The sequence below is a fragment of the Balaenoptera borealis genome (assembly GCF_965194805.1).
Source record: "Balaenoptera borealis genome assembly, chromosome: 15".
NCBI lineage: Eukaryota > Metazoa > Chordata > Mammalia > Artiodactyla > Balaenopteridae > Balaenoptera > Balaenoptera borealis.
In genome coordinates, this window is record NC_138871.1 from 33,661,456 (window position 1) to 33,686,425 (window position 24,970).

The 24,970-nt window shown below is 40.3% G+C and overlaps 1 protein-coding gene across 1 annotated transcript in view; it reads left to right on the plus strand.

Annotated features, from left to right (window-relative positions):
- Window positions 1–1,742: 1,742 nt before the first annotated feature.
- Window positions 1,743–24,970, plus strand: part of PPP3R1 (protein phosphatase 3 regulatory subunit B, alpha) — a 57,149-nt gene continuing 33,921 nt past the window's right edge. The window contains exon 1 of the mRNA XM_082356433.1: window positions 1,743–2,284. Coding sequence (XP_082212559.1) covers window positions 2,282–2,284 — 3 coding nt within the window. The 5' untranslated portion in view covers window positions 1,743–2,281. The remainder of the gene's footprint in view (window positions 2,285–24,970) is intronic.

Below are 24,970 nucleotides of genomic sequence, written 5' to 3' on the forward strand. Positions count from 1 at the left end.
TGGCTCAAATCATGACAAAATTATGGGTTACTCTAAACCTACTGCATCTCGTATAGCTCAAATTCCTTCTTAGTATTTAATCCTCAGTTAAAATGATAAATTTGATTTTCACTGAATATGTCCGAGGGACACACACACACAAACGCAGTTACAGTGATTATATTATCTCTGAGATGTGGAGCTGAGGGGGAGGCATGCTCAAAATATTGCACTTAAAAAAAATGAGCCTGTCTTAATTATATGATGAAAAACTAATTAAAAATAATATACCTAGAAAACGTAAACGACAATTTGCCTTAGGGATTTCCCCCTGTTTTGGAATACATTTCAGAATCTAAATAGTAATATATCTAAGTCAAGACTCTTAAACGGTGGAAGAAACAGGGTCATTTCTTGGCCTTTCCTTGATACATTCACTGTGTGATACAGCTTGTCATCAAAGTTACTTTTCCTTATTTATTCTGACAGGGAAACAAAGTAGTTCTTAAAGAAACGGGGTGGGGGTGGTGGGGAGACCTAGCGCACATCACTGAGCTTCTGTTACAAAAGATGAGTGCTTATCACAGCGCATAAGAATAAACTCTCACGTAAGGAGCTTTAACAGACTGCCTTTAAAAACACTATAGCTTTTTACAAAACTACTCAAAAGGATTTGTCGATAAGGAATTTCTGACCACTCAGTAAACATCTCTTGCTCTCTTTCACTCACTCACACACACGCACGAGATTATCCAGACTTGAAAAGGAGTTAAGCGGTTAAAACTGCTGCAAAATGTTTTCTTCGTTATCTTTATCACACCTCTCCTGGCAGCTTTTTCATAACTTTCCTCCTTATGCTTTTCTGGACTCCATTTCCCACCGCTGTCTGAATTTTCCGGGAACGGTAATTGCCACCAAAGTGGATACAGCCCGACTAAAGGGACAAGTGGTCAATCTGTTTTATAACGTTTTTCCAAAACAAACAAACACTGCCTCCCCGCGTCAAAAGGTAGCCTGGAGGGTTTAAGGAAAATCCAGCGCTGGGTGACAAGGGCTTTGCGGCAGTGGGAAGCAGCCCCTCTACTCGGTTGCCCTGTGACTCCCCGCGCCTCAAGCTGCGGCCAACTCTGGCTCTTCTCCTGTCTTTCCAATCCGGCTCCTGACTGCCAACCCATATTGGAGTGTGGGCCTGCGGGTGCTGCACCGGGGTGACAACTGTCTAGATGCGACATGCATTCTGTAGGGGGTCCAAGCCATCACATTGGTGCAAAGATACCTGTCTTCGAGTGCAAACTGATTCCCTCTAGCCCCAGAGCCGGGATTGTCCTTTTTTTTTTTTTTTTTTTTTTCCCTTGGTGAGGAACCTGGGTGGTTCCGACCTTAAGGCCGCTCATCTGCTCCTCCTCCCCGACGAAGCTCCCACTCCAGGGTCCAGGGCTCCCTACGCCCGGTGCTCGCGCACCCCTCGCATTTCCTCCCTCACGGGGCACCCTCGTATTTCCTCCTTCCCCTCCCGGCCCTGCCTCTCCCCTCTTCACCCTCCCACCCCGCCCGCCTGCAGCCACATGACAGGAAGGGCTCCGCCACACGACGTCACCAACGTCCGCGCCCCCGCCCCCGCGCTCCCCCCGCCCCGCACGCAGGGGGCGACCGGCGGAGGGGCGAACGTGGTCGGCGCGCTCCGAGCTCCCCAACCAGAGCTCGCCAGAGCGCCGCCGCGGCGGCCGCCGCCGAGCCGGCGCGCGGGTTCCCGGATGTGCGGCGCTCGCAGAAGCCCCGCCCCCGCTGCCGGCTCCGCGCGCGCCCCCGCCCTCCGCCCAGCGCGCCGCTGCGCTCCGCTTTCCCCTCCCTGTCCCGCCCTCCCCCTTTTTCGTGCCTTGAGGTTGCGGGTCAGCGCGAGCCACTGCAGTGAGTCCGTTACGGCTCCTGCGCGGGCGCGAGCACGAGCGCGAGGCTGCAGCCCCCAAGCCTCCTGGCCCCCTTTCCCCCCCGTTTCTGTCTCTCCCCCTTCTCGCCGTCTCTCCTCCCGCGCTCTCCGTTTCTGAATCTCGACCTTAATTTCTCTTCTCCCTGCCCGATCCCGCGTGCCCAGTCACCCGGCCGGCGCGGTCCCCGCGGCGCCGCCTCCCCTCCCCCAGCCCGCACCCCCTCCCCCGCGGGCGTCCCGAGGGCCGCAGCCGCCCCAGCCGACCGTAGTTGGGCCGCCGCCGCCGCCGCCGCCGCCGCCGCCGCAGCTTCCTGCGGGAGCCAGTCTGAGCGCCGACACTCCTCCGCGCGAGCGAGCCGCCGACCGCCCAGCAAAATGGTGAGCCTTTGGCTTCCCCACGCACCATCGCTCCCCGCCCGCCGCTTCCAGGGGCGGGGGCGGGGGCGAGTCCGGACGCCCCGGGGCGGCTTCCCCCAGTGGAAAATTCGAGAGACCCGAAAGAGCCCCAGCGGCCCGGGGGCGGCGGGCGGCCTATTGACAGCACGGCGGAGCCCCCGCCGCCCGCCCCCGGGCCTCCGCGGGGCGCCCCTCCGCACCCCCCCCCACGCCCCCGGGATTCCGCCCCGGCCTTGACCCCCCGCTGCCTGGGCCATCCGCTCCGGACAGTCCTCAGATCGGCCTGCCTTCCGTTTCTCCGGATCCTCTTCCACGTGGAGCCCCCCTCACCCCCAGACTCACTCTCTCAAGTTCGGGGAGATTCCGGAATCATATGGAAATCATGTGTGGCAAATGGCCCTTTATATAAGACCCACTTTCTCTCCAGGGCTGCTCTTTCTCGCACTCATACTCTGTTTTCAAGCAACGAGCCTTGGAAGGAATCCTGCCTTACTTCCCCCTCTCCAGGTCGTGTTTATTTCACTGCTGTTTGCAAACGTACGAGGTTTTTTGTTTTTTGGTTGTTTTTCGCTGCTGCTTTACTCTGCAGTGGCGAACCGGAGAGGTCTAAGGTGTAGATTCATGAAAACAAGTCTAAACTCGGTTTGTGATAAACGGAGATACTTGTTTTTTAGTGCTTACTTACTGCCAAGGGTTTTTCGTTTTCTTTGTTACCTTCGTAAGTCTCTCCTGTGCTGGTTGTTTTTGAATCATGGCGATTTAAATTTGTCTTTCCTTAGCCTCACATTAATCCCTAGGTAGAATTCACTGCTGTAGTGTTTCCGACCGACGCTAGGGGTGTGTCTCCCGCCTCTGTCACTGTAGCCAAGAAATCAACGACACTCTTTTAGCCTGTTACCCTACCGGTTTTCTCGCTCTGGCTAGCCGGTGCAGTTTCCTCTTTGTAATCAAGAATTGCATGCATAGTAGAAAAAGTTTGCAGTGCTTTTTCATCTATATCAGATATCCAAACAGGTGATTTGGTCGTTAGGCTTTTTCTATAAGTCTTTAAACAGTTGTCCGAAGATTTTTCGACGGATTGCTTGGCGTAGAGTAATGTCTTGCACCTTGTAATTGCATTTATTTCACCTTGTATGTAGAATTTAAGCATTTCAAAATAGAGCGGTGGGTGAGTGAAGAGAGAAATTCTGTGGACTTCAACTTGGGATCAGTTTGTGTGATTGGGGGGGAAGAAAGTGACATTAGTCAAGTAAGTCAGCTTTTATTTTAAAACAGGACAAATGATTAAGTGCACCTATTAGTGTCCTTAAAATTCAGATTAGGAGCAGACTTGATTAGTGGTTTTGATATGTGGAGGAAGTTTTACCCTGCCAACTTTGGAGGCAGCTCAGAGACGATCTGGCCTTCAGAGTCAAAACTTAGGCTTTTCGAGACTTACAGAAAACAAGTTAGAGCGGAGCCATTCATAGTGCAACCTTTTTTTTTTTTTTTTGCATAATCTTTTGGAGTTATGAATTGAACTTTAGTGCTTTAATGCAACTTCTTTATACACGTATTTTACCTGAAGGTCCAGATATTGAAGATCTTTGTCCAGTGTTTTTACCTTTATTTATAAATGATACATTTTGAGGAACAGTGACCTAGTCGTGTTGTTTATGCAGTGTATAGCAGAATGATCTGCTTTCCAAATGGTTTTTTTTTCTTGAACAACAGGCTGAATTTTGAAAATTCTCTTTTAGGTCTTAAATTTGTCTTCCTGATACTCAGTGTTTCCTTATTTTTCAAAAATATTTTAAAATCACTGTATGAGATTTTTTTCTTCCAGGTCATTATTTCTCTCTTCTTTACAGTTTCCTTTTTAGTATTTATTTTCTGATTCACTCTTGGCTTTTTTTTCCTACTGTCCTCTCAATAACATTTCAGGACATAATTTGTTGTGACAGTGGCCCCTCAACTTTCAGGATTATGTTGGTCTGCTGAATATAGCACTGGTTCGAAAGTGTCAGGACCGTAGCTCAACTCTGCCATATGGAATATTGATTAATTCAAATAAATTGGACTTTGGAGTGATCTGGTCCATTTATCTTGTTAATTGGGCATACAGTTCTGAAAACTTTCATTCCCTTTGGAAAATCTTTATAACTTTTACTGAGTATTATGGGCATACATTTTTGTCAACAGATTTTAATTTATGAATATCAGTGATTAATTCAAGTAAGGGGAAAGTAAAAAGGCTTAGAGATTGAATTGAGCCTATCAAGAATCTTTTTTGACAGGTATTAATTTTACTTGCTACCTTAAAAGTAGCCTACTTCTTTTTTTTCCTGTTATATCCCTTCATCTCTATTTGGGTCTTATTAAACTGTTGAGCAGGTGGGTTGAAAATTATGCGTATGCATATAAAAATGTGAGTACTGAGCTCCAAAGAATTTTTCTTGAACCATTAATGGTCAGTTGTCTGTGATTAAATAAATAAATGGATGTTTATGTATTGAAATAAATATATCATCACAATATTTTCTCTAGGTAGGTATGTATAGTTTTAGATAGAGTCCTTCAGTGTTACTGACACACAGAGGTAAAATAAGAATAAAATAATCGAGTAGAATGTTTAGATCGGTGTGATTGAAAACAGTCTCTCAGTAATTTTTGAAGGAGTAAATTTTGTAGGGGCATTTTTAGAAACAGTTAACTTTTTATGTATCAGATGTAGTTTTTACTATGTCATTAGTGTAACTCAGAAATATGACCAGGTTTTTTGGTATCTTTTTTTCGTTGGAATAGGTAATATAAATTTTGTTTTAGATGCATATATGAACATAGTGCATAAATAGTTAGCTGTTCTTTTAAGTTTTGTTTCTTAGGCCAACCTTACATTTCATAAGTGACCTTTTTTATGTTTTTGTGTTTTTAAACTTTGTATTACAATTATCTCCACCATCTGTAAATAGAACCTAAAACACATTTATTGCTGTCTACAGTAACTGCACTTGGAGTTGTACACAGCATATTTTAGTTTGGATTCTCTGACCAAGAAAGGCTACTTGAGAAAAAAGCAAGCAACCTGTCTTGTGGCCAGCAGAATTAAAATTCACGTCAGTCATAAAGAGAAAATTTCTCCATTTACTATGTCCCATAGTGGTTAAGAAAATAAAAGGGTTCAGAGTACAAGGTAAAGAAGCTGACTAAGGGTCAGTCAGCAGTGAGAGAGGGACAGACAAGTGTGGGAGGATCAGGCATCTGTCACAGGTTGTAAGGCAAGCAAAAGTACAAGGCAGTGTAAGAAGTCAGCTTGGGCCAGGAGGATTAAGTGAGTCAGACAGACCCTGGGCCCAGACTCGGGGCAGTCTGCAGGGATTCATTCAGATGAACAAATACTTGTAGATTTTGTTTGCATTTCCCTGGTTACCCTGCCAGGTTGTGGAGGATATCAAAATGATTAAGGCAGGTTTCCTCCCTTCATTTAAGTAGAGAACATAAGACAACTGCCAATAGGTGTGAAAGAAAGTTAGCATGTTACCATATGAATAATATGTACAAAGCTGGACAGAAATTGAGGAAAGCGCAAAATCAGTTTCTTTTGGGATTAGGGGAAGTTTTATGAAGGAGGTGACAATTGAGCTGGGTCTAAAAAGATTAGCATTGCAGTAGGCAGAGTTGGAGGTAGCTAGGAAAAGACTCTAAATCCTGGAGCTAGGAAGAGACAACACAGATTTGGAGCACTGACACTCAAAATGGGATGCCTGGACAGCATCTGCATCATCTGGGAACCTGTTAGGTCCCACCCTGAGCCAGCTGAATCTATAACTCCGGGGCTGGGGCCAAGCAGTCTAGATTTATATACCTCTGGGTAATTCTGATCTATGGTAAATTTTGAGAGCCACTGTTTAGAGAATAGCATGGAATGTATTTATTTAAATTTTAGTTGAGTGTCTGTTAATATACCTAGCATTGACTATACAAACAGAAGACATAATTATAGTTTCCAAGGAACTTAATCAACTAGGTGAACAAGACAATTATTATGCAGTGTGATATGTGCTATTAACAGACTAAACATGGGGTGCTGTAAGAGCACATGGCAGGGGAGAGGTGTAATCCAAACTGAGGTGGGGATTGGATGGAGAGATGAATGAATGTCACTCAAAGAAAGCTTCATGGAAGAGATGGTGCCTGAGCTGAGGCTTAAAAGGATGAATATTTAGCCAGTGGGAAAGACACTCTAGGTAGAAAGCTTTATGTTTAAAGCCACTGAGGCACGAATATATAAGCCAGTTCAGCATGGCTGGAGGGTAGGGGGTAGGGTGGAATGGAGAGAGAGGGTGGTCAGGTAGATTGATGCAGGATCCTAGAAGAGTTTGCATATTACATGAAGGAATTAATTTTTTTTCCTTGAAGCCTGTGGGAAGTTATTGTTTTTAAGCAGGAGAATGACATCATCTCATTTACTGTTTTAGAGAGATCAGTCTTATGGTCATGTGGATAAAATAGGATAGCTGATTGTAGACATGGAGACCAATTAAAAAATTATTACCGTAAAGTGAGATATTAAGGACCTGAAAGAACGTAATAATAGTGCAGATGGAGAGGAGGGACCAGGTATGTGACACATTTAGGAGGTAGAAGATAGGACTTGGTGACTTGGATTATGGGGAAGGAAGGGGTGAATCTTGCTGTGGCTTCTGGCTTGGGTGACTGGATAGATAATACTGCCATCCACTCAGCAAATATTTATCAAGAGCCTATGTATTTGGGTAAGATTTGATTCGAGGGATACACTAGAATGCTATTCCACCCTCAAGAAACATCCAGCTTTCTGGGATGACTGTTGTTTCATCTCTAGTCTTCTCTTATCATTTGGTAATTAATGCTTAGAATGCTATGTTGCAAGAGTCTCAGTTCAATAAGATAGAGTGTTGTGAAATATGAACAGTGCCTGCTGCATAGATATCATGGTCTAGGAGGTAGCAGAAGGAACCTGACAGCCTGGAGGTAGGAAGAGGCAGCATATGTTTGAGCAGTGATTCTCAGAATATGGGTCCTGAAGTAGCAGCGGCAGCATCATCTGGAACCTTGTTGGAAATGCACATTCTCTGTCTAGGGGATACAGGAGAAGTAGATTTGGAGGAGTGGTGATGATTTCTACCTCGCACATGGTGAATTTAAAGTAGTCATGGGGGGGCTTCCCTGGTTGCGCAGTGATTGGGAGTCCGCCTGCCAATGCGGGGGACACGGGTTCGGGCCCTGGTCCGGGAGGGTCCCACGTGCGGTGGAGCGGCTAGGCTGGTGCGCCACGACTGCTGAGGCCCGCGCGCCTGGAGCCCGTGCTCCGCAGCAGGAGAGGCCGCCGCGGTGGGAGACCCGCGCACCGCTCGCCGCAGCTGGAGAAAGCCCGCGTGCACCAGCGGAGACCCGACGCAGCCAAAAATAAAAATAAATTTATTTAAAATAAATAAATAAAGTAGTCATGGGTCACCTAGGTGGATATGACCAACAGGTAATTGGCTATATCTGGATCTGGAAGAGAAATCTGGGCTTATATTAAAGATTTGAGTGTTGTGTGTATTTGTTCAAGGTAGTAGTTGAAGCCATGAAACTGAATGAAATCCCATAGAGAAAGAACATAAAACGATAAGAGAAGAGGACAAACCCTAAAGAACCCTGCATTTAAGAGGCAGGTAGAAGATGAGGAACCCGTCAGTGTTGTCTGAGAATAAATAGGTAGTTGGAAAATTAGCAGAGTGATGTCATATTTGAAGGAGTCAGCAGTGTCTGGATTTTGCAGAGATCAAGAAAGAGAAGAACTTAAAAGTATCTTTTGGGGACTTCCCTGGTGGCGCAGTGGTTAAGAATCCGCCTGCCAATGCAGGGGACACGGATTCGAGCCCTGGTCTGGGAAGATCCCACATGCCGCGGAGCAACTAAGCCCGTGCGCCACAACTACTGAAGCCTGCACTCTAGAGCCCGCGAGCCATAACTACTGAAGCCCGTGTGCCTAGAGCCCGTGCTCCACAACAAGAGAAGCCATCACAATGAAAAGCCCATGCACCGCAACGAAGAGTAGCCCCTGCTCGCGGCAGTTAGAGAAAGCCCGTGGGCAGCAACAAAGACCCAACACAGCCAAATAAATAAATAAATAAATAAATAAATAAATTCATAGTGACTGTACTAATTTACATTCCCACTAACAGTATACTAGGGTTCCCTTAAAAAAAAAAGTGTCTTTTGGAGGGATCAGGAGAGTTCTGGTGACTTTGGCAATAGTACAGAAAAACACCATTTTGTACTGGGAGCAAGGAAAGCCAGGATGCTGTGAGTTGAGTAACAAATGGGTGGCCAGAGATTGAGTATAGACTGTTCTTTAATGCTTTGACTTAAGGAGAGATGATGAAAGTTAGAAAATTTAGGTTTGAGGAAGAATTTATTTTGGGGGTTAAGGGAACAAGCCAGGAAGGAGGGAGCAGTTGAAGACTCAAAGAGAAAAGATGGAATTCTTAATAGTTTGAGGGCCCCAGGGAGGTAGGAGGGTATATGAGTCTCCTTAGACAAGAAGAGAGATTTTTCTCATCCATTAACATGGGAGAGAAGGAGATAAAAATGAAAACTATTATAGAGGTCATAGTCTTTGAGACAGCAACTTCAATTAAGCCCTAGGTAATGAAAATAAAATTGCAAAGAAATGTAAACTGAGAATGCAGAGGCCTTGTCTTTGTCTTTTTATTGTTATATTCCAAATACTTGATATATGATAGATAATTAAGCAGCGTTTGAAGAAGGAATATGTGGACAAATAAGTAGAATAAAGGAGTAAGTGCTGATGAGACAGTGGAGGCAGTGAGCATCAGTTTTGAGACATTTATGGAAAAATGGACAAAGAAAAGTTAACTCTAGTGGTTTACAGTTGGGGTAATTCTCTGCAGGATAGGAGATGTCAGTATTTTTATTTTTATTTTTTGGCTGCGTTGGGTCTTCGTTGCTGTGCACGGGCTCTCCTCTAGTTGCGGCGAGCGGGGGCTACTCTTCATTGTGGTGCACGGGCTCTAGGCACACAGGCTTCAGTAGCTGTGGCACGCAAGCTCAGTAGTTGTGGCTCGCGGGCTCTAGAGCGCAGGCTCAGTAGTTGTGGCCCATGGGCTTTGTTGCTCCGTGGCATGTGGGATCTTCCCGGACCAGGGCTCGAACCCGTGTCCCCTGCATTGGCAGGTGGATTCTTAACCACTGCGCCACCAGGGAAGTCCCAATGTCAGTATTCTTTAGAGTTAGAAGAGAAGCCGGGAGAGGGAGCTGTGAGGAAGAGGATGATTAGTGGAACGAGCCCTAGAAGTGGTAGAAAGAAGATGGATAAAAGGAAAGGAGGGACATCAAAAAAGAGGGAAAAAAACAAGGTGAGGAGAGTAGGCCATGACGACAGGTATGTTTTAATAATGGAGTTCAAACTAGGTGACCTAAAATCACCTCAGCAACTGGGGATAGTTTGAGGCAAGATCATCTGCTGAAGTTGAGACTGAGGCTGAGGTGAATGAGGTGAGGTTGAGGGTGAGGAGTATGGAAAACGATTATAATATAGATATTGAAAGATTTGATAGGCAGTTAACAGGGTATTAAGTAAACCTTATTAAATAGTAGGTGGACCCAGGACCTAGGAAATTAATCTAGGAAACAGGAGTTTTAACAAGAAAAGAGCTTAATACTTTGTCAGTCTTTGCGTTAGTAATTTCTGATCAAATTACATAGTTCTAAAAGGAACTGTTTTCTGAGTTCAGGTTTTATGGTAAGGGGAACATCTAGTTGAAGATTAATACTCTTAAAACTTTTTTAAAGTTCTAAACACACAAAACTTCTAAACACACAATACATTTGCTTAAAAAATAATACCACACTGAAAGGTATACAATGGAATGTCTTTCCTGGCCATCCATTCTCCTTGTGTTGATCATTGTTAAGTTTCTTGTATATTCTTCCAAGTTTTTTTTAGTGGGTTCCCTCCATCCTTTTTTTGTAAGCTATGCCAGTGTGTGGATTTATTAATTTTTTATAATTTTGCTTTTGTTAAGTAAGATTACAAAGGTCAGACTTAAAGAGATTTTTAATGATGTCATGCTCTAGTTTACAAATTACAGTCAGTTTTATTCCAAGGTTTTGAACCATCTTTGAAATGTAAGCATTGAGTCAAAAACAATTCAGCATAATTTTTTAAATTAGTTAGCAATTTCATAATGGTTGAGGTTGGTACTTCAGCTAGGGTCTGAACTATGTCAGTATTCTTATGAAATTACTCTAGGGAAAATACTATTTTACTAGAACATTTTTTGTACTTATTTTCCCACTTAGCACCTTATTAACAACATGGGTAATGACTTTTTAAATTAAAAAGAGAAAATGATCTCTGAAGTGTAGTGGAGAAAGCATCTATTTTATTTCAAGCTTGTCAGATTAAAATTTCTTCCTCACTTTTGCCCTTCCAACTAAACTTTTTATTCAACAGTCCGTATTCACTTTCTCCCTTTCCTGATTTTTCCTCGGACTCCCATGTCCACTTTGTGGTCACAGTACTTGTAGCTAATGTATAGATCTGGTGCAGGAATGAAATTTTGAAATGAAATGTGACTAATGTTTCTGGGTTTGTCTTTGGTTTTTATAGTCTTGTACTGTAAAAATATTTAAAACATTTGAAGATTTCTCTAGGAAATCCTTTAAAGTTTAGCACAGGTAATTCAGCAAGTCATAGGTTCTTATAGGTTACTTTCTCAGAGTATTGTTTTGTTAGTTAAAGCCCTTTCTTACCAGTATCATCAGGAGGGCCACGTGGTAGCCCCATTGCTATCCCAGAAAACATTTCTGTAAATGAGATAGCACTTTGACTTGTGTTCTGGGAGCATTATTAAATTCATCTGTGCTCTAGCCAGGTCTCTCTTGACTTTTGTGAACAATACAGAGAATTCATTTTTACTTGTATGTTAGAATTAGGTATGCAGGACTTCCCTGGTGACGCAGTGGTTAAGAATCTGCCTGCCATTGCAGGGGACACAGGTTCAAGCCCTGGTCCGGGAAGATCCCACATGCCACGGAGCATCTAAGCCCGTGCGCCACAACTACGGAGCCTGTGCTCTAGAGCCCGCAAGCCACAACTACTGAGCCTGCATGCCACAACTACTGAAGCCCGTGCGCCTAGAGCCCGCACACCTAGAGCCTGTGCTCCTCAACAAGAGAAGCCACTGCAATGAGAAGCCTGCGCTCGCCGTAGCTAGAGAAAGCCCGCGTGCAGCAGCGAAGGCCCAATGCAGCCAAACGTATATACATACATACATACATACATAATTTTATTAATTAAAAAAAAAAGAAGTATGCAGTTTAAAACCTAGGGATGAGAGTGTGAAGCACAGGCACCTACAAAAAGAGTCAAGCCTTTACCATTGGCATTGTTAGAGCTGTCTGTTAGCACTTTTATTTATTTATACTTTATCTAGTTTCAGGGATGGTTTTCTTTCATATGCTCCTGAGTGCAGTGCCACAAGCAACCTCCTATTATAGGCATGCAGTAAGCTGGCATCCAGCTTATTGCATGCCAGCTTGTAAGGCATCTTTAATTATTTGCTTATAAGGTAATCTTTAATAAAAATTAGAATGTCAGGAAAAACAAGGGCTAATAGGTAAATAAGGGAAAGCTGTGATTTTATGTGTGCTCACGTTGCAACTGTTTTCCTAATAAATAGAATTTCATGAATTATAAACTAGCTCATAGTAATCTTTCTCAAATAGTGAATTTATGAATGACCAGGTATACTTCAGCTCTGCCTTCCTGTCTAGCTGTCATTCTTTCTTTACCATCATACTTTTGACTCATCTGTATTTGCTTATTTTCTTGTTTTTCAGTCTGCTACAGCCTAGATCTGTGATGTCCAGTTCAGTAGCTGCTAGCTACGTGTGGCTATTTAAACTTTAATTAAAATGAATTAAAATGAAATAAAATTGTGAATTCAGTTCTTCACAGTATCTACGTTCCAAGTGCTCAGTAGCTGCTTGTGGCTAGTAGTTACTGCATTAGCGCAGATATAGAAGATTTCCAGCATTGCATGAATGTCTGTTAGATAGCGCTGGTCCAGAATGATTACGCATCTGCATTTCACTGAAACTTTCGATGTTGGCAGTACTCTTCTAATTATCAGCATGAAGTTGGGAGTTGGGAAGATTTGACTTTATTTTCTGGTTCTGCCATTTTCTAGCTAAGTGACCTTGAACAAATGCTATAAACTCTCTAGACCTTGTTTAGTACATGTGTAAAATGGGAATCACAGCACCTGAGATAGTGGTGACAATAGAGAGTGTCTGGAAATCACTCATTAAATGTATTTGGTTCTTCATTCTTCTTACTTGACTTCTTTGTTATGTTGGGCCTTGTAGGGAACTCTTCAAATTCTCTCCTCTTTTGGCTTGTAATGTTTTCTGCTAGTGGCTCCTCTACCTCTCTGACCATTTTTGATCTTTGTTGCTTGCCTCTCATCTGGCTTTGGTCCAGGGCCCTCTTAAATATGATTGTATCACTTTCCCATTTAAAATCTCATACATTGTAGAGACTAAATCCTTAATATGATTGTATCACTTTCCCATTTAAAATCTCTTACATTGTAGAGACTAAATCCTTAATATGATTGTATCACTTTCCCATTTAAAATCTCATACATTGTAGAGACTAAATCCTTAGCATAGCCTGTAGACTTCATTCGTTCTACTTGCTGTTTACTTCAGCTTCTTTCACCATGTTCTGCTTTCTCTCTATACTATAGCCACTTAAACCTTACATTTATGCAGTATTTTATGCTATGTTTGTTCTTCCATCTGTTTATTCTACTCTGAGAGCCTTTTGCATGGACTATGTTTGGAATGCCTCGAAAGTCCCTCAAGTAAGTGACTGAGCCTCCCGCCCCCGTGCCAGGTCAGGCCGTGTTCCTGTGTTATACTCTTTTAGTACCTTTTATGTCTTTGTAGCACATGATTAATTAGCTCTATGGGTGTTTGGCTGTTTTCTGTCTCCCCATGATATAGTGTGAGTTCTGTGGGAGTGGGCATCATGGTGGGCTTGTTCTTCCCTTTTATGCACCCCTAACTGCCAGTGTAGATGTGTATATGTGTATATATTACATAGTTATTGAATGAGTGAATTGAGTAAATGCATGAATTCTTTGTTTATTCTCAAAGGTTCATCATCTCCTGTGTACTGATGATTCATATTTTCAGCCCACATCATTCTCTTCTTCTCTAGTCCAGAGTTCTAACTGCTTACTTGATATTTATCTAAATAAGGATGTCTGTAAGACGCCTCAAACTCAGCGTAACGAAAACCACATGCATTATATTATCCTCATATTCACGCTTCATTATTCCCTAATTTTTCTTAACGGAAACAGTATCTGTCCATTCACCCCTATCTGGAAACCTGGTATGTACGTTTTACTCCCCTTCACTACTACCTAAAGCAATCATCAGTTACAGTCTGTACTAAAATTATGACACAGAACACCTCCTGACCTGGTTTGGAGGTGGGAGGCTTAGTCACTCACTCGAGGGACTTTTGAGGCATTCCAGTCTGGCTCACATACTGTCCATAAAGAAGAAAATGTACTTAACGTTCCCAGCATATTAATGCTTCCTGCCGTAAGCAGTGGCAGCTGAATCTAAAATACACTAACACAGCTGAAAGCAGCAAGCTACTGAAGAACAGAGTTCTGTATACTCTATCCATATACCACATTCTTCCTCTTGACTGATTTTGGCCATTTATCTGTGTTGAAAGAATTTATTGCACATTTCCCCCAGATGTTTGTGCATTTTTTCTTTGTTTCTGTAACTTAGCTTCAAATACCCTTTACACTTTTTTCTATTACATTTGATCCTCGAACAACGTGGGCTTGAACTACGTGTGTCTACTTACTTAACACGCGAATTGTTTTCAATAACCACAGTACTGCGAATGTGGCGGTTGGTTGAACCTGCTGATGCGAACCATGGATACCGAGGGCCGACTATGGGGCTGGAGCATCTGCGGACTTTGGTGTCTGTGGCAGGTCCTGGAAGCAATCCCTGTGAATACTGAGGGACAGCTGTACTTTGTTTGAGCTGTGCCTTTAGAAAGTGCCAGGCTTATTAGTTACTTAGCACATCTTTAACTATGTTAATATGCTTATTAGGATTCTTGTTGGTTTTGTTAATACTCTGGTTACAGAGTTGCACAGGTTTCGAGTGTCTTGCTTCCAACTCTTTTTCCTTAAGTCATGTTATTTTTAATGTGCGATTGTTTGTTTTAATGTGTAGTTTTAAGAACATGGAGATTTTTCAGGAACATAAGTATCATGTTATGGTAAGTGTGTCCTGTCATTTAGATCCCCAAATATCTCTTGAATCAAACTCTTCTTTATCCCCGCTGCCACTGGCATCATTGCAGTTTCATTTATTTCTCACCTGGACTATTTCTATAGCCTACTTGAGGCTTTGCTCTTTTTACCTCCAAGTTCTTCTTCATTCTGTCTTCCATACTGCCACTAGTTTTTCTTCTGAAAAGGAAATCTAGTGTCACTACCTTATTTAAAAGTCAGTGACACATCTTTAGAATTAAACATTTAAACTCCTTTTCATGGCACTCATGTTCTGATCCTTATTTCTAGCCAGGCTTATGCTATAACCAAGTCAAACTACTTGTTTCTCAAATGCCTCATCATTTTTCACTTATTGGTGCCTTTGTATGTACTTTTTTTTCCATCTGCAATGTCCTTCCGCTTGCTTTCTCTGTCTGGCAAACATCAAGATCCTGTCCCAGTTGCATTTCCCAGCTCCTCCAGGCAATCAGTGGCCGTTTGTAAGTAACTGTCGTTACAGTACACCCCATATTTCATTGTGTTTCATTGCCTCCTCTCCCAAGCCATGGGCAGAGCATGCATTTTTATTCATCTTGGTAAAGCCAGTTCCCTGTGTAGTATCTCTCATGGAATGTAAATGATAATGCAGGATGGGTAGGTAGGCACTTGTCCTGGTGGCTTGGGAAGCTAACTGAGGTGCAACTGAATTACGTCGTCTAGGGATAGGGAGGTCTTTCAAAGTCCTGTGAATAAACAGTTAGAAAGCACAAGTGTGTTAGGCACAACGGGAAAGCTACCACAAAGGAAACTGCTGTTGATTCTAAAAGCTATAGGACGGACTCTTTTATGCTTTAAGATTCTTCTTACATATCTGAGTAAAGTGTCAGTTATATGTGAGAGTGTTACTTTCATTTGTTAAATGGTAAGCAAACTTTTTCATAAATAACACTCAAAATTTATAAAGAACATTTAATTTTGTTTACTTAAACTGATTTATCTTAACATTTTCTAGATGTATTCTAAAACAGCTGGTAAAGGGGGACTGAGACTCTAAATCTTTGATTTCTTAATTTAGCAAACATACTACACATATCAAACACAGTGTTAGGTGCAGAGATGTCAGGAAAAAATAAATAGCCCCAAAGACTTCACAGCATAGATTGAGTCAGGCATGTAGAGGGAAAAGTTTTAATACAATGTAAGTGCTTCAGTAGAGCTATTAGAAGGTGCTAGATTTCTTCTGGTCACTCTGCTTGCCCAATTTAAACTTAACATATAACAGCTCTTTGGACATTTTATTATTCATTTTAGTCACATTACTCATAGAGTTGTATAATGTCAAGCAGTTATTTAAGTGCTGAAAGAATACTGTAATCATTTTGTTGTTGATTATGTTGCTTTTTTTTGAAGTGTAGTTGATTTACAGTGTTGTGCCACTCTGCTGCACAACAAAGTGACTCAGTTATACTACTCATACAGACGTTCTTTTTTAATATTCTTTTCCATTATGGTTTATCGATTATATTGCTTTTAATGCATTATATTTGATACTATGAGACATACTATGATGTGGTGGAACACACATGGGATATAGAATTGAAAGACCTATACTGGAGGATTATATGTATATATATCTGTAAAATAGCCACAAGACTGCCTGATTTAGAGTTCCGGTGGGTATTGGGTAAGTTAGTACCTAAGATGCTTGATAAAGTGCAAAATACTGTTTACATTTTTAAAAATCAAATTACTGAAAACTAGTATGTAGTGTTCTAGGCAGATCTAGCTTTCATAATCACTTCATTCTAATTTCTGTATAGCTCTGTCCAGTAGTGTGCTTACTGACAAAGTAGAAAATGTATCAGAATGTTTTGGATTACAAGTAACAGTATCCTCCCATCTAAAAGCGGCCTAAATAATAAGGAATGTATTATTTCACAGAATAAGAAGTCCAGAGCCAGACAGTTACAGGTGGTTTAGCAGTTCATCAGTTTCATCAGAGACATAGGCCCAGTGTACTTTAAAGCTCTGCATGTCAGGAGAGGGCTGTCATAATTTGACACTACCATCTGGCTGAAGAAGAGCAGGGAACACTTCCTCAAGTTCTCTTTATTAGAGAGGAAAAACTTTCTTGCAAGTCTCATAGCAAGTTCTTTCTTAGGTCTCGTTGTGTTTTTCATGTTTCTTGCATACCACAAAAAAGACCGAATTCCTTATTCAGGCAGCTGAGCTTTTATTAGCTGGCTAGCTTACTTTACATCACCAGAGGATATAAGACCTTATAGTACTGAAAACAGCCTCGTCAATATTTTATTTGGTACTCTGAACAAAAGTCGCAGATTTTTGATGGGAACATTGGCAGTGAGAATTATATCTGGCTTCTGATGTTATACTGTACCTCTTCCCTCACCAATACATAGCTGTCACCCCATGTTGTCAGCCTCGTTAACACAGATATTTTCTGTACCAAGTTTACCATAACCAAAATCGTAGATCTGATAAGATACTTCTACCCAGAATATATAACAAATTCTTAAAACTAAACAATAAAAAGACAGCCCAACTGAAAAATGGGTAAAGGGTCTGAATAGACATTTCTCCAGAGAAGACAAACAAATGTCCAGTAAACACATGAAAAGATGTGCAACATCATTAGTCATTAGGGAAATACAAATCGAAACCACAGTGAGATACCGCTTAACACCCCACTAGCATGGCTGTAATCAAAAAGACCAGGTAAGTGTTGAAGATGTGGAGAAATTGGAACCCTCATAACATTGCTGGTGGGAATGTAAATGGTTGTAGATGCTTTAGAAAACAGTTCCTCAAAATGTTAAACACGGAGTTGCCGTAAGACCTGGTAATTCCATTCCTAGGTATATACTCATAAGACGTAAAATGAAAAACACGTACACAACTGTTCCAGAATAGCCCCCAAAGTGGGAACAGTTCAAATGTCCATTAACTGATGAATGGATAAATAAAATGTGGTATATCCATACAATGAAGCATTATTTGGCCGTAAAAAGAAATGTATTGATCTTTGCTTCAACATGGATGAATCTTGAAAATACTCTGCTGAGTAAAAGAAACCAGTTACAAAAGAACACATATTGTATGAGTCCATTAATATGTAATATCCAAAATAGGCAAATATGTAGAAGAGACAGAAAGTTAGATTAGTGGTTGTCTATGGCTGGGGTGAAGCTGGGAAACGGGAGTGACTGCCAGTGGATATGGACTTTCTTTTTGGGGTGATGAAAATGCTCTAAATTTAATTGTGGTAATGGCTGCAGAGCTCTGTCAATGTACTAAAAACCACTGAATTGTACACTTTAGATGGTTGAATTGTATGGTATATGAATTATATCTCAATAAAGCTATTACTTAAAAAAAAACCCTTACAAAGCTGTAGTAATCAAAACAGTATGGTGTTGGCATAAAAACAGACACATAGATCAATGGAACAGAATAGAGAGCCCAAAAATAAACCTATGCATCCATGGTCAATAAATTTATGGCAGAGGAACCAAGAATATAAAATGGGGGAAAGGACAGTCTCTTCAATAAATGGTGTTGGGAAAACTGGACCACTATCTTACACCATACACAAAAATCAACTCAAAATTGTTTAAAGACTTGAACATAAAGCCTGAAACCATAAAATTCCTAGAAGAAAACATAGGCAATAAGCTCCTTGACATCAGTCTTGGCCATGATTTTTTTGGATATGACACCAAAAGCAAAGGCAACAAAAACAAAAATAAACAAGTGGGACTACTAAAAAGCTTCTGCACAGCAAAGGAAACCATCAACAAAATGAAAGAAACCTACCAAACGGGAAAAAATGTTTGCAAATTATGTATCCAATAAGGAGTTAATATCCAAAATATATAAAGAACTCATACAACTCAATAGCATAAAAACAGTCCGATTGAAAAATGGGCAGAGAATCTAAATAGACATTTTCCCAAAGAAGACGTACAGATAAACAACAGGTACATGAAAATATGCTCAGCATCACTAATCATCAGGGAAGTGCAAATCAAAACCATAACGAGATATCACCTTACACTTGTTAGAATGACTATTAGCAAAAAGACAAGAGATGCCAAGTGTTGACAAGGATATGGAGAAAAAGGGACCCTTGTGCACTGTTGGTAGGAATGTAAATTGTTACAGCCACTATGGAAAACAGTATGGAGTTTCCTTAATAAATTAAAAATGGAACTACTGTATGATCCAGCAATCCCACTTCTGGGTATTTACTCAAAAGAAATGAAAAAACTAACTCAAAAAGATATATGCATCCCCATCCATTGTAGCATTGCAGTAGTCAAGACATGGAAGCAATCTAAGTGTCCATGGATGGATGGATGAAGAAATTGTGGTATGTATATTCATATATGCAATGGAATATTAACCATAAAAAAGAAGAAAGTCTTGCCATTTGCAACATTATGGACAGACCCTGAGGGCATTTTGCTAAGTGAAATAAGTCAGAGAAAAACAAATACCATATTGGAATCTTAGAAACAGAAACAAAACCCCAAAACCAAACTTACCCATAACAGGTAACAGTTGGTGTTTGCCAGAGGCAAGGGGTGGTGGGTGGGGGAAATGGGTAAAGGTGTCAAAAGGTACAAACTTCCAGGTATAAAATAACTCATGGGGATGTAATGTACAGCATGGCAACTATAGTTAATACTGTGTTGCATATTTAAAAGTTGCTGGGAGAGTAGATCTTAAAAGTTCCCATTGTAAGAAAAAAAAATTATTAACTATGTATGGTGTTGGGTGTTAACTAGACTTATTGTGGTGATCATTTTGCAACGTATACAAATATCGAATCATTGTGTTATACACCTGAAACTAATATAATGTTATATGTCAATTATATCTCAATTTAAAAAAATACTTGAGATGGTAGGCCTGATTTGGCTACCTAACAGATTATTACTTCTGATTTCTCCTGCAAAGTCATTTCTTCTATCTGAACCTTCCTTATTTCTTCTCATTTTTATCATCTAACATCTTTCTGGATACTACAGTTTTTCATTCAGAATTTAAGTACCTGTGTCATATTGTCCCTCTAGGTTCCACTATCACTTTGTCTTCATGTACACCCTTGCTTTAGCAACATTAACCTTCTCCATAACCCCATATACTTTCTCTCTACTAAAACTATATCTTATGGCCATAGGCAGGGTGGTCTCTTACCATAATCCAGAACTCTTCCACAGCTAGGACTTTATTTCCTCTGTTTTGAGATTATTTTCTCAATTATAATTATTGAGAATGCTATGACTTCAGAGTTTTCTGTTTTGGGATTGTGTGTGTTTTTAAATTAAAATATAGTACCAAATTAGTATTGTTCTCTACAAGAAGTTGTTGGACAGTTTGTTTCCATGTCAAGTATTCCATCCCTTTACTCCTCCTCTTCTCAGCTGTCTCCACCTATCTCACACCCTCTCATTGTCATGTTTCTGTGATTGTTACTACTGTGTTTGATATATGAACAACACATTTTTAAATGGCTATGTGTGAGTTGTCAGCAGCAAGCCACTTGAATTTAAGTGTTCTAAGTAGCGATGAAAACAGTTTCACTAACTTACTTCTTCTCTTGTATAATACAGAAAGGGTGTGGCTTTATGATATATTGGTAAGAATACTATGGGAATTATATTAGCTTGAGTTCAAATTTGATCTCTACTACTACCAAACCATGTGACCTTGTGCAAACTGTTAAACCTTGACATCCCATTTACCCAGAAGATTGTTCGGAGGATAAATGAGAAGGTATATAAAGTCTCTAACAGAGTACCCAGCACATAATACTTCTTTTTTTTCTTGTATTCTGTAATGTTAACTTTCCTTTTTCCATCCATGTTTATGTTCACAAAGCTAACTTTTAAAGATTGTTTTCTAGATCCATCAGTTTTTACCTTTAAAAAAATCCATTAGAACTCGACAGAGTAACAACATTTATTGTATTGCATGTTTAGTTTGTTTGTTTGTTTTCATGGAAAGACATTTTATTAGCAGTGTGTACATGTCAATCCCAATTGCAGGGACCTCCCTGGTGGTGCAGTGGTTAAGAATCCGCGTGGAGTTAGGTGCAGGATGTAATTCACACAGAGTCAGAGTGTTAGAGGTTAGCTTTGTGAAGGACAAATCTAGTTACAGATAATACAGATTAGTAACAGTTACAAGATAACTAGGATTGATTAACTCTTTCAGGCCAGTTTATGCTGCTTCCCTAGCCTGTTCACTACCCCCTTTATTTTCCTTGTTACCAGGAGAGGAGAAACCTCATTTCTATTTTTTGTTGCAACAGGAGCATTCCTTCTTCGATAATGTTAAATGTGTAACTTGTAACATGTGAAACATTTTTAACAGTTTTTCTCAAAGTTTTGAAACACTATATTAGCCAGGATCATAGTGCAATAAGATAGAATGTTATTCCTTGAAAAACTTTGTGTGTGTGTAGAGTTAAGAAGCAGTTGTACATTTATGATTTAGTAAAATAATTCTAAAGGAAAAAAAAAAAAAAGAATCTGCCTGCCAATGCAGGGGACATGGGTTTGAGCCCTGGTCCAGGAAGATCCCACATGCTGTGGAGCAGCTAAGCCTGTGCACCCCAACTACTGAGCCTGCATTCTAGAGCCCGTGAGCCACAATTACTGAAGCCTGCGTGCCTAGACCCTGAGCTCCGCAACTAGAGAAGCCACCACCATGAGAAGCCTGTGCACCGCAATGAAGAGTAGCCCCCGCTCGACAGAGCTAGGGAAAGCCTGCGCGCAGCAACGAACACCCAATGCAGCCAAAAAGTAATAACAATAAATAAATTTAAAAAAAAAGAAAGGTATCACCATAGACCCTGCAGATATGAAAAAGATAATAAAGGGAATACTATGAACAACTCTACAAACCTAAATTTGACAACTTTGATGTATGGACCAGTTTCTTGAAAAATACAGACCACCGCATCTCACCCAATATGAATTAGGTAGTTTAACTAGCCCTATTGCCTTGATACAAAAAAAAAAAAAATCCTAAGAAGAAAATTGTAGGTCAGTATTACTATATCAGTGTAGATGCAAAAGTCCTTAACAAAATATAAGCAAATAGAATTTATGGCTCATTGCAGGGATGGAGCAGGGCTGCTTCACTATTTGAAAATCAACTAATACACCGTATTAACATGCTAAAGAAGAAAAATTACATGATCATATCAGTTGATGAAGAAAAAGCATTTGATAAAATTCAGGACCCATTCATAATTTGAAAAAAAAAACATTTAGGAAAAAGATACTTAGGGGGAACTAACTCAGTTGGATAAGGAACATTTATAAAAACCTACCTTGTCCTTAATGGTATATTGGGAGAATCAAATTCTTAAAATTTCAGTTACTAAAAAACTTTAGATTTTTACTTTCCTTGATGCTCACTTTTATCTTTTAAGCATTTATATGCACTTCAGATAAGCAAGCAGTTACTCTTATTACTGAAATAATATTTATAGTTCGCAAGGAGAGTCTCTAACCAAATAAGACAATGCTGTCACTTCTTAAAGTCTGCTAGATAAAGATGAATGTCTAAATATTCTGACAGCATGCCCTTTGAAAATATTCTAAACTTTACAGTATGCATCTATAAAATTTATTTTTGTTTTCTCACATCTTGACACTTTAAGATCAAAGAAACGCCAAACAAAATGAGATAAAAGAGATCCAAAAATATTTTTTTCATTTCTTTGCCAGAAAATTTCTTTAGAACATTATTTTCATATTCTTACTGATTTTTATGTATACCAAAATTGATAAACATAATAAATTTATTTTTAAAATGCTGAATAATATGGACTTGAGGAAGAAGTTAGAATCAGTCCAAATGTCTTTATTTGCTGAAAGACAAAGCTTGCCAATTTACCACACATCAGTTTTTTTCTAGGATAAAATCAGACCATCTTAGTAACTTCTAAAACAGATATTCTTTATTCTCAGAAGTATAAGACAAGCGTTAAATCTTTTTTATAGTCCCACAGTTCCCTGAGGCTCTGTAGATTCTTTTTTTCAGTCTTTTTTCTTTCTGTTGTTCAGACTGGGTAATTTGTTTTCCTCCATCTGCCAGCTTACTGACTCTTTCCTCTGTCAGCTCTATTCTGTTGAGTTTACTCACTGCGTTACTGTATCAGTTATTGTGTTTCAGTTCTAAAATTGCTATTTGGTTCTTTTTAATTTCTTTGCTGAGGTTTTCTATATTTCATGTTTCATGTGTCAGTTATTTTCCTCAAAGTGACAGGCTCACTGTTCAACACATTGATGCTTAAAATTCCACTTAAACCAAGTTCCTTAAGGCTATGTAGATTTTTACATGCACCTGTAAAACTCTTCCTTCAATAAATTTAGGATAATATTAAATCTGGCTAGGGATATAAAAAGATAGTAAGAGATTGTTGCCATCCTGGACTTTATAATCTGAGAAAGGGACTAAGTAAAGGATGAAAAAAATTATAAGGGTCAAGATTACTAATAAATAGTTTCTGGTTCCTCATGATACTACAACATAATCTGAAAAATATATAATTTGCTATCTTGAAATGCATATGTGTCTTATAAAAATAAAGATCCCATATGGTTTTGGAATAATAGCATGATAGGAAACTATATTATTATTTTTTAAGAAGTGATAAGATTTTTATCTTAACTAGAGACTTAAATTTATGTGTTACGAAGCAATTCCATTATACCTGGGACTCCTTATTAAGTTTTAAAAATCAGCTTTATTGAGGTATAACTTGCCATATAATAAAGTTAACCAATTTCATGTGTACAGTTAATGTGTCCTATAGTTTTTTAAGCATCACCACAATCAAGATGTAGAACATTTCCGTTACCCTCAAATGTTACTTGGTACCCCATTGCATTCACCCTCCGATCCGTGGCAACCCCTGATCTTTCAGTAACTATAGTTTGCCTTTTCTAGGCTTTATAAATGGAATCATGCTGCATGTAACCTTTTGTATCTGGGTTCTTTGAACATAACTTTTGAGAATTATCTATGTTACGTGTATCAGTAGTCTTTGCCTGTTCATTAGGGAGTAGCACTCCATTGTTTGGATACACCGCAGTATTATCTATTTGACAGCTGATGGACATTTAAGTTGTGTCTTGTTTAGGCTATTAATAATAAAGCTTCTATGGACATATGAGTACAAGTCTTTGTGTGGCCATGTTTTCATTTTAGTTCCCACCAGCAATGTATAAGAGTTTCATTTTTAGTTGACACTTGATATGTCAACATTTTCCTTTTAGCTACATGTATTGTATGTCTGGGTGTTAGTTTTCTATTGCTGAGTAACAAATTACCAAAAACCCAGTAGCTTAAAACAGCACCTATTTATTGTTTCATAGTTCTGTAGGTCAGAAATTTAGCATGGGGTCTTCAGGGATCACAGGGCTGAAATCCAGATATCCACCAGACTGAATTCTCATCTGGGGGTTTTGAGGAAGATTCTGTTTCCAAGCTTATTTACGTTATTGGCAGAATTCAGTTCTTTGCCGCTGTAGGATTGAGATCTTTGTTTCCTTGCTGTCAGCTGGAGGCCACTCTCAGCTCTTAGAGGCTCACTCCATCTCCCTGGTGTTGAATTCTTAGGCTTTGAATCTCTGACTTCCCCTCTCTCTTTTTTTTTTTTTTAAATTAATTAGTTTTTTAATTTTTGGCTGTGTTGGATCTTCGTTTCTGTGCGAGGGCTTTCTCTAGTTGCAGCGAGCGGGGGCCACTCTTCATCGCGGTGCGCGGGCCTCTCACTGTCGCGGCCTCTCTTGTTGCGGAGCACAGGCTCCAGACGCGCAGGCTCAGTAGTTGTGGCTCACGGGCCCAGTTGCTCCGTGGCATGTGGGATCTTCCCAGACCAGGGCTCGAACCCGTGTCGCCTGCATTGGCAGGCAGATTCTCAACCACTGCGCCACCAGGGAAGCTCCTCCCCTCTCTCTTTTTAAAAGGCTCTTATGACTAGAACAGATCCACCTGAATCATCTTATCCTAAGGTCAATTGTTTTGGCATCTTAATTACATATACAAAATCACTTTGCAGCGGTACCTAGATTAGTGTTTGAATAACTGGGAGATGTTTATATACCAAAGGCTGGAAATTTCAGGACATCCTGGGATTCTGCACAGCAAACAACCATTTGTTCTACATTTTCAGTAACACTTGGTATCTCTGTTTTTAAATTTTAGCCACACACACACGCTAGTTGCACATATAGTGGTATCGCACTGTAGTTTAAATTTGCATTTCTCTAATATC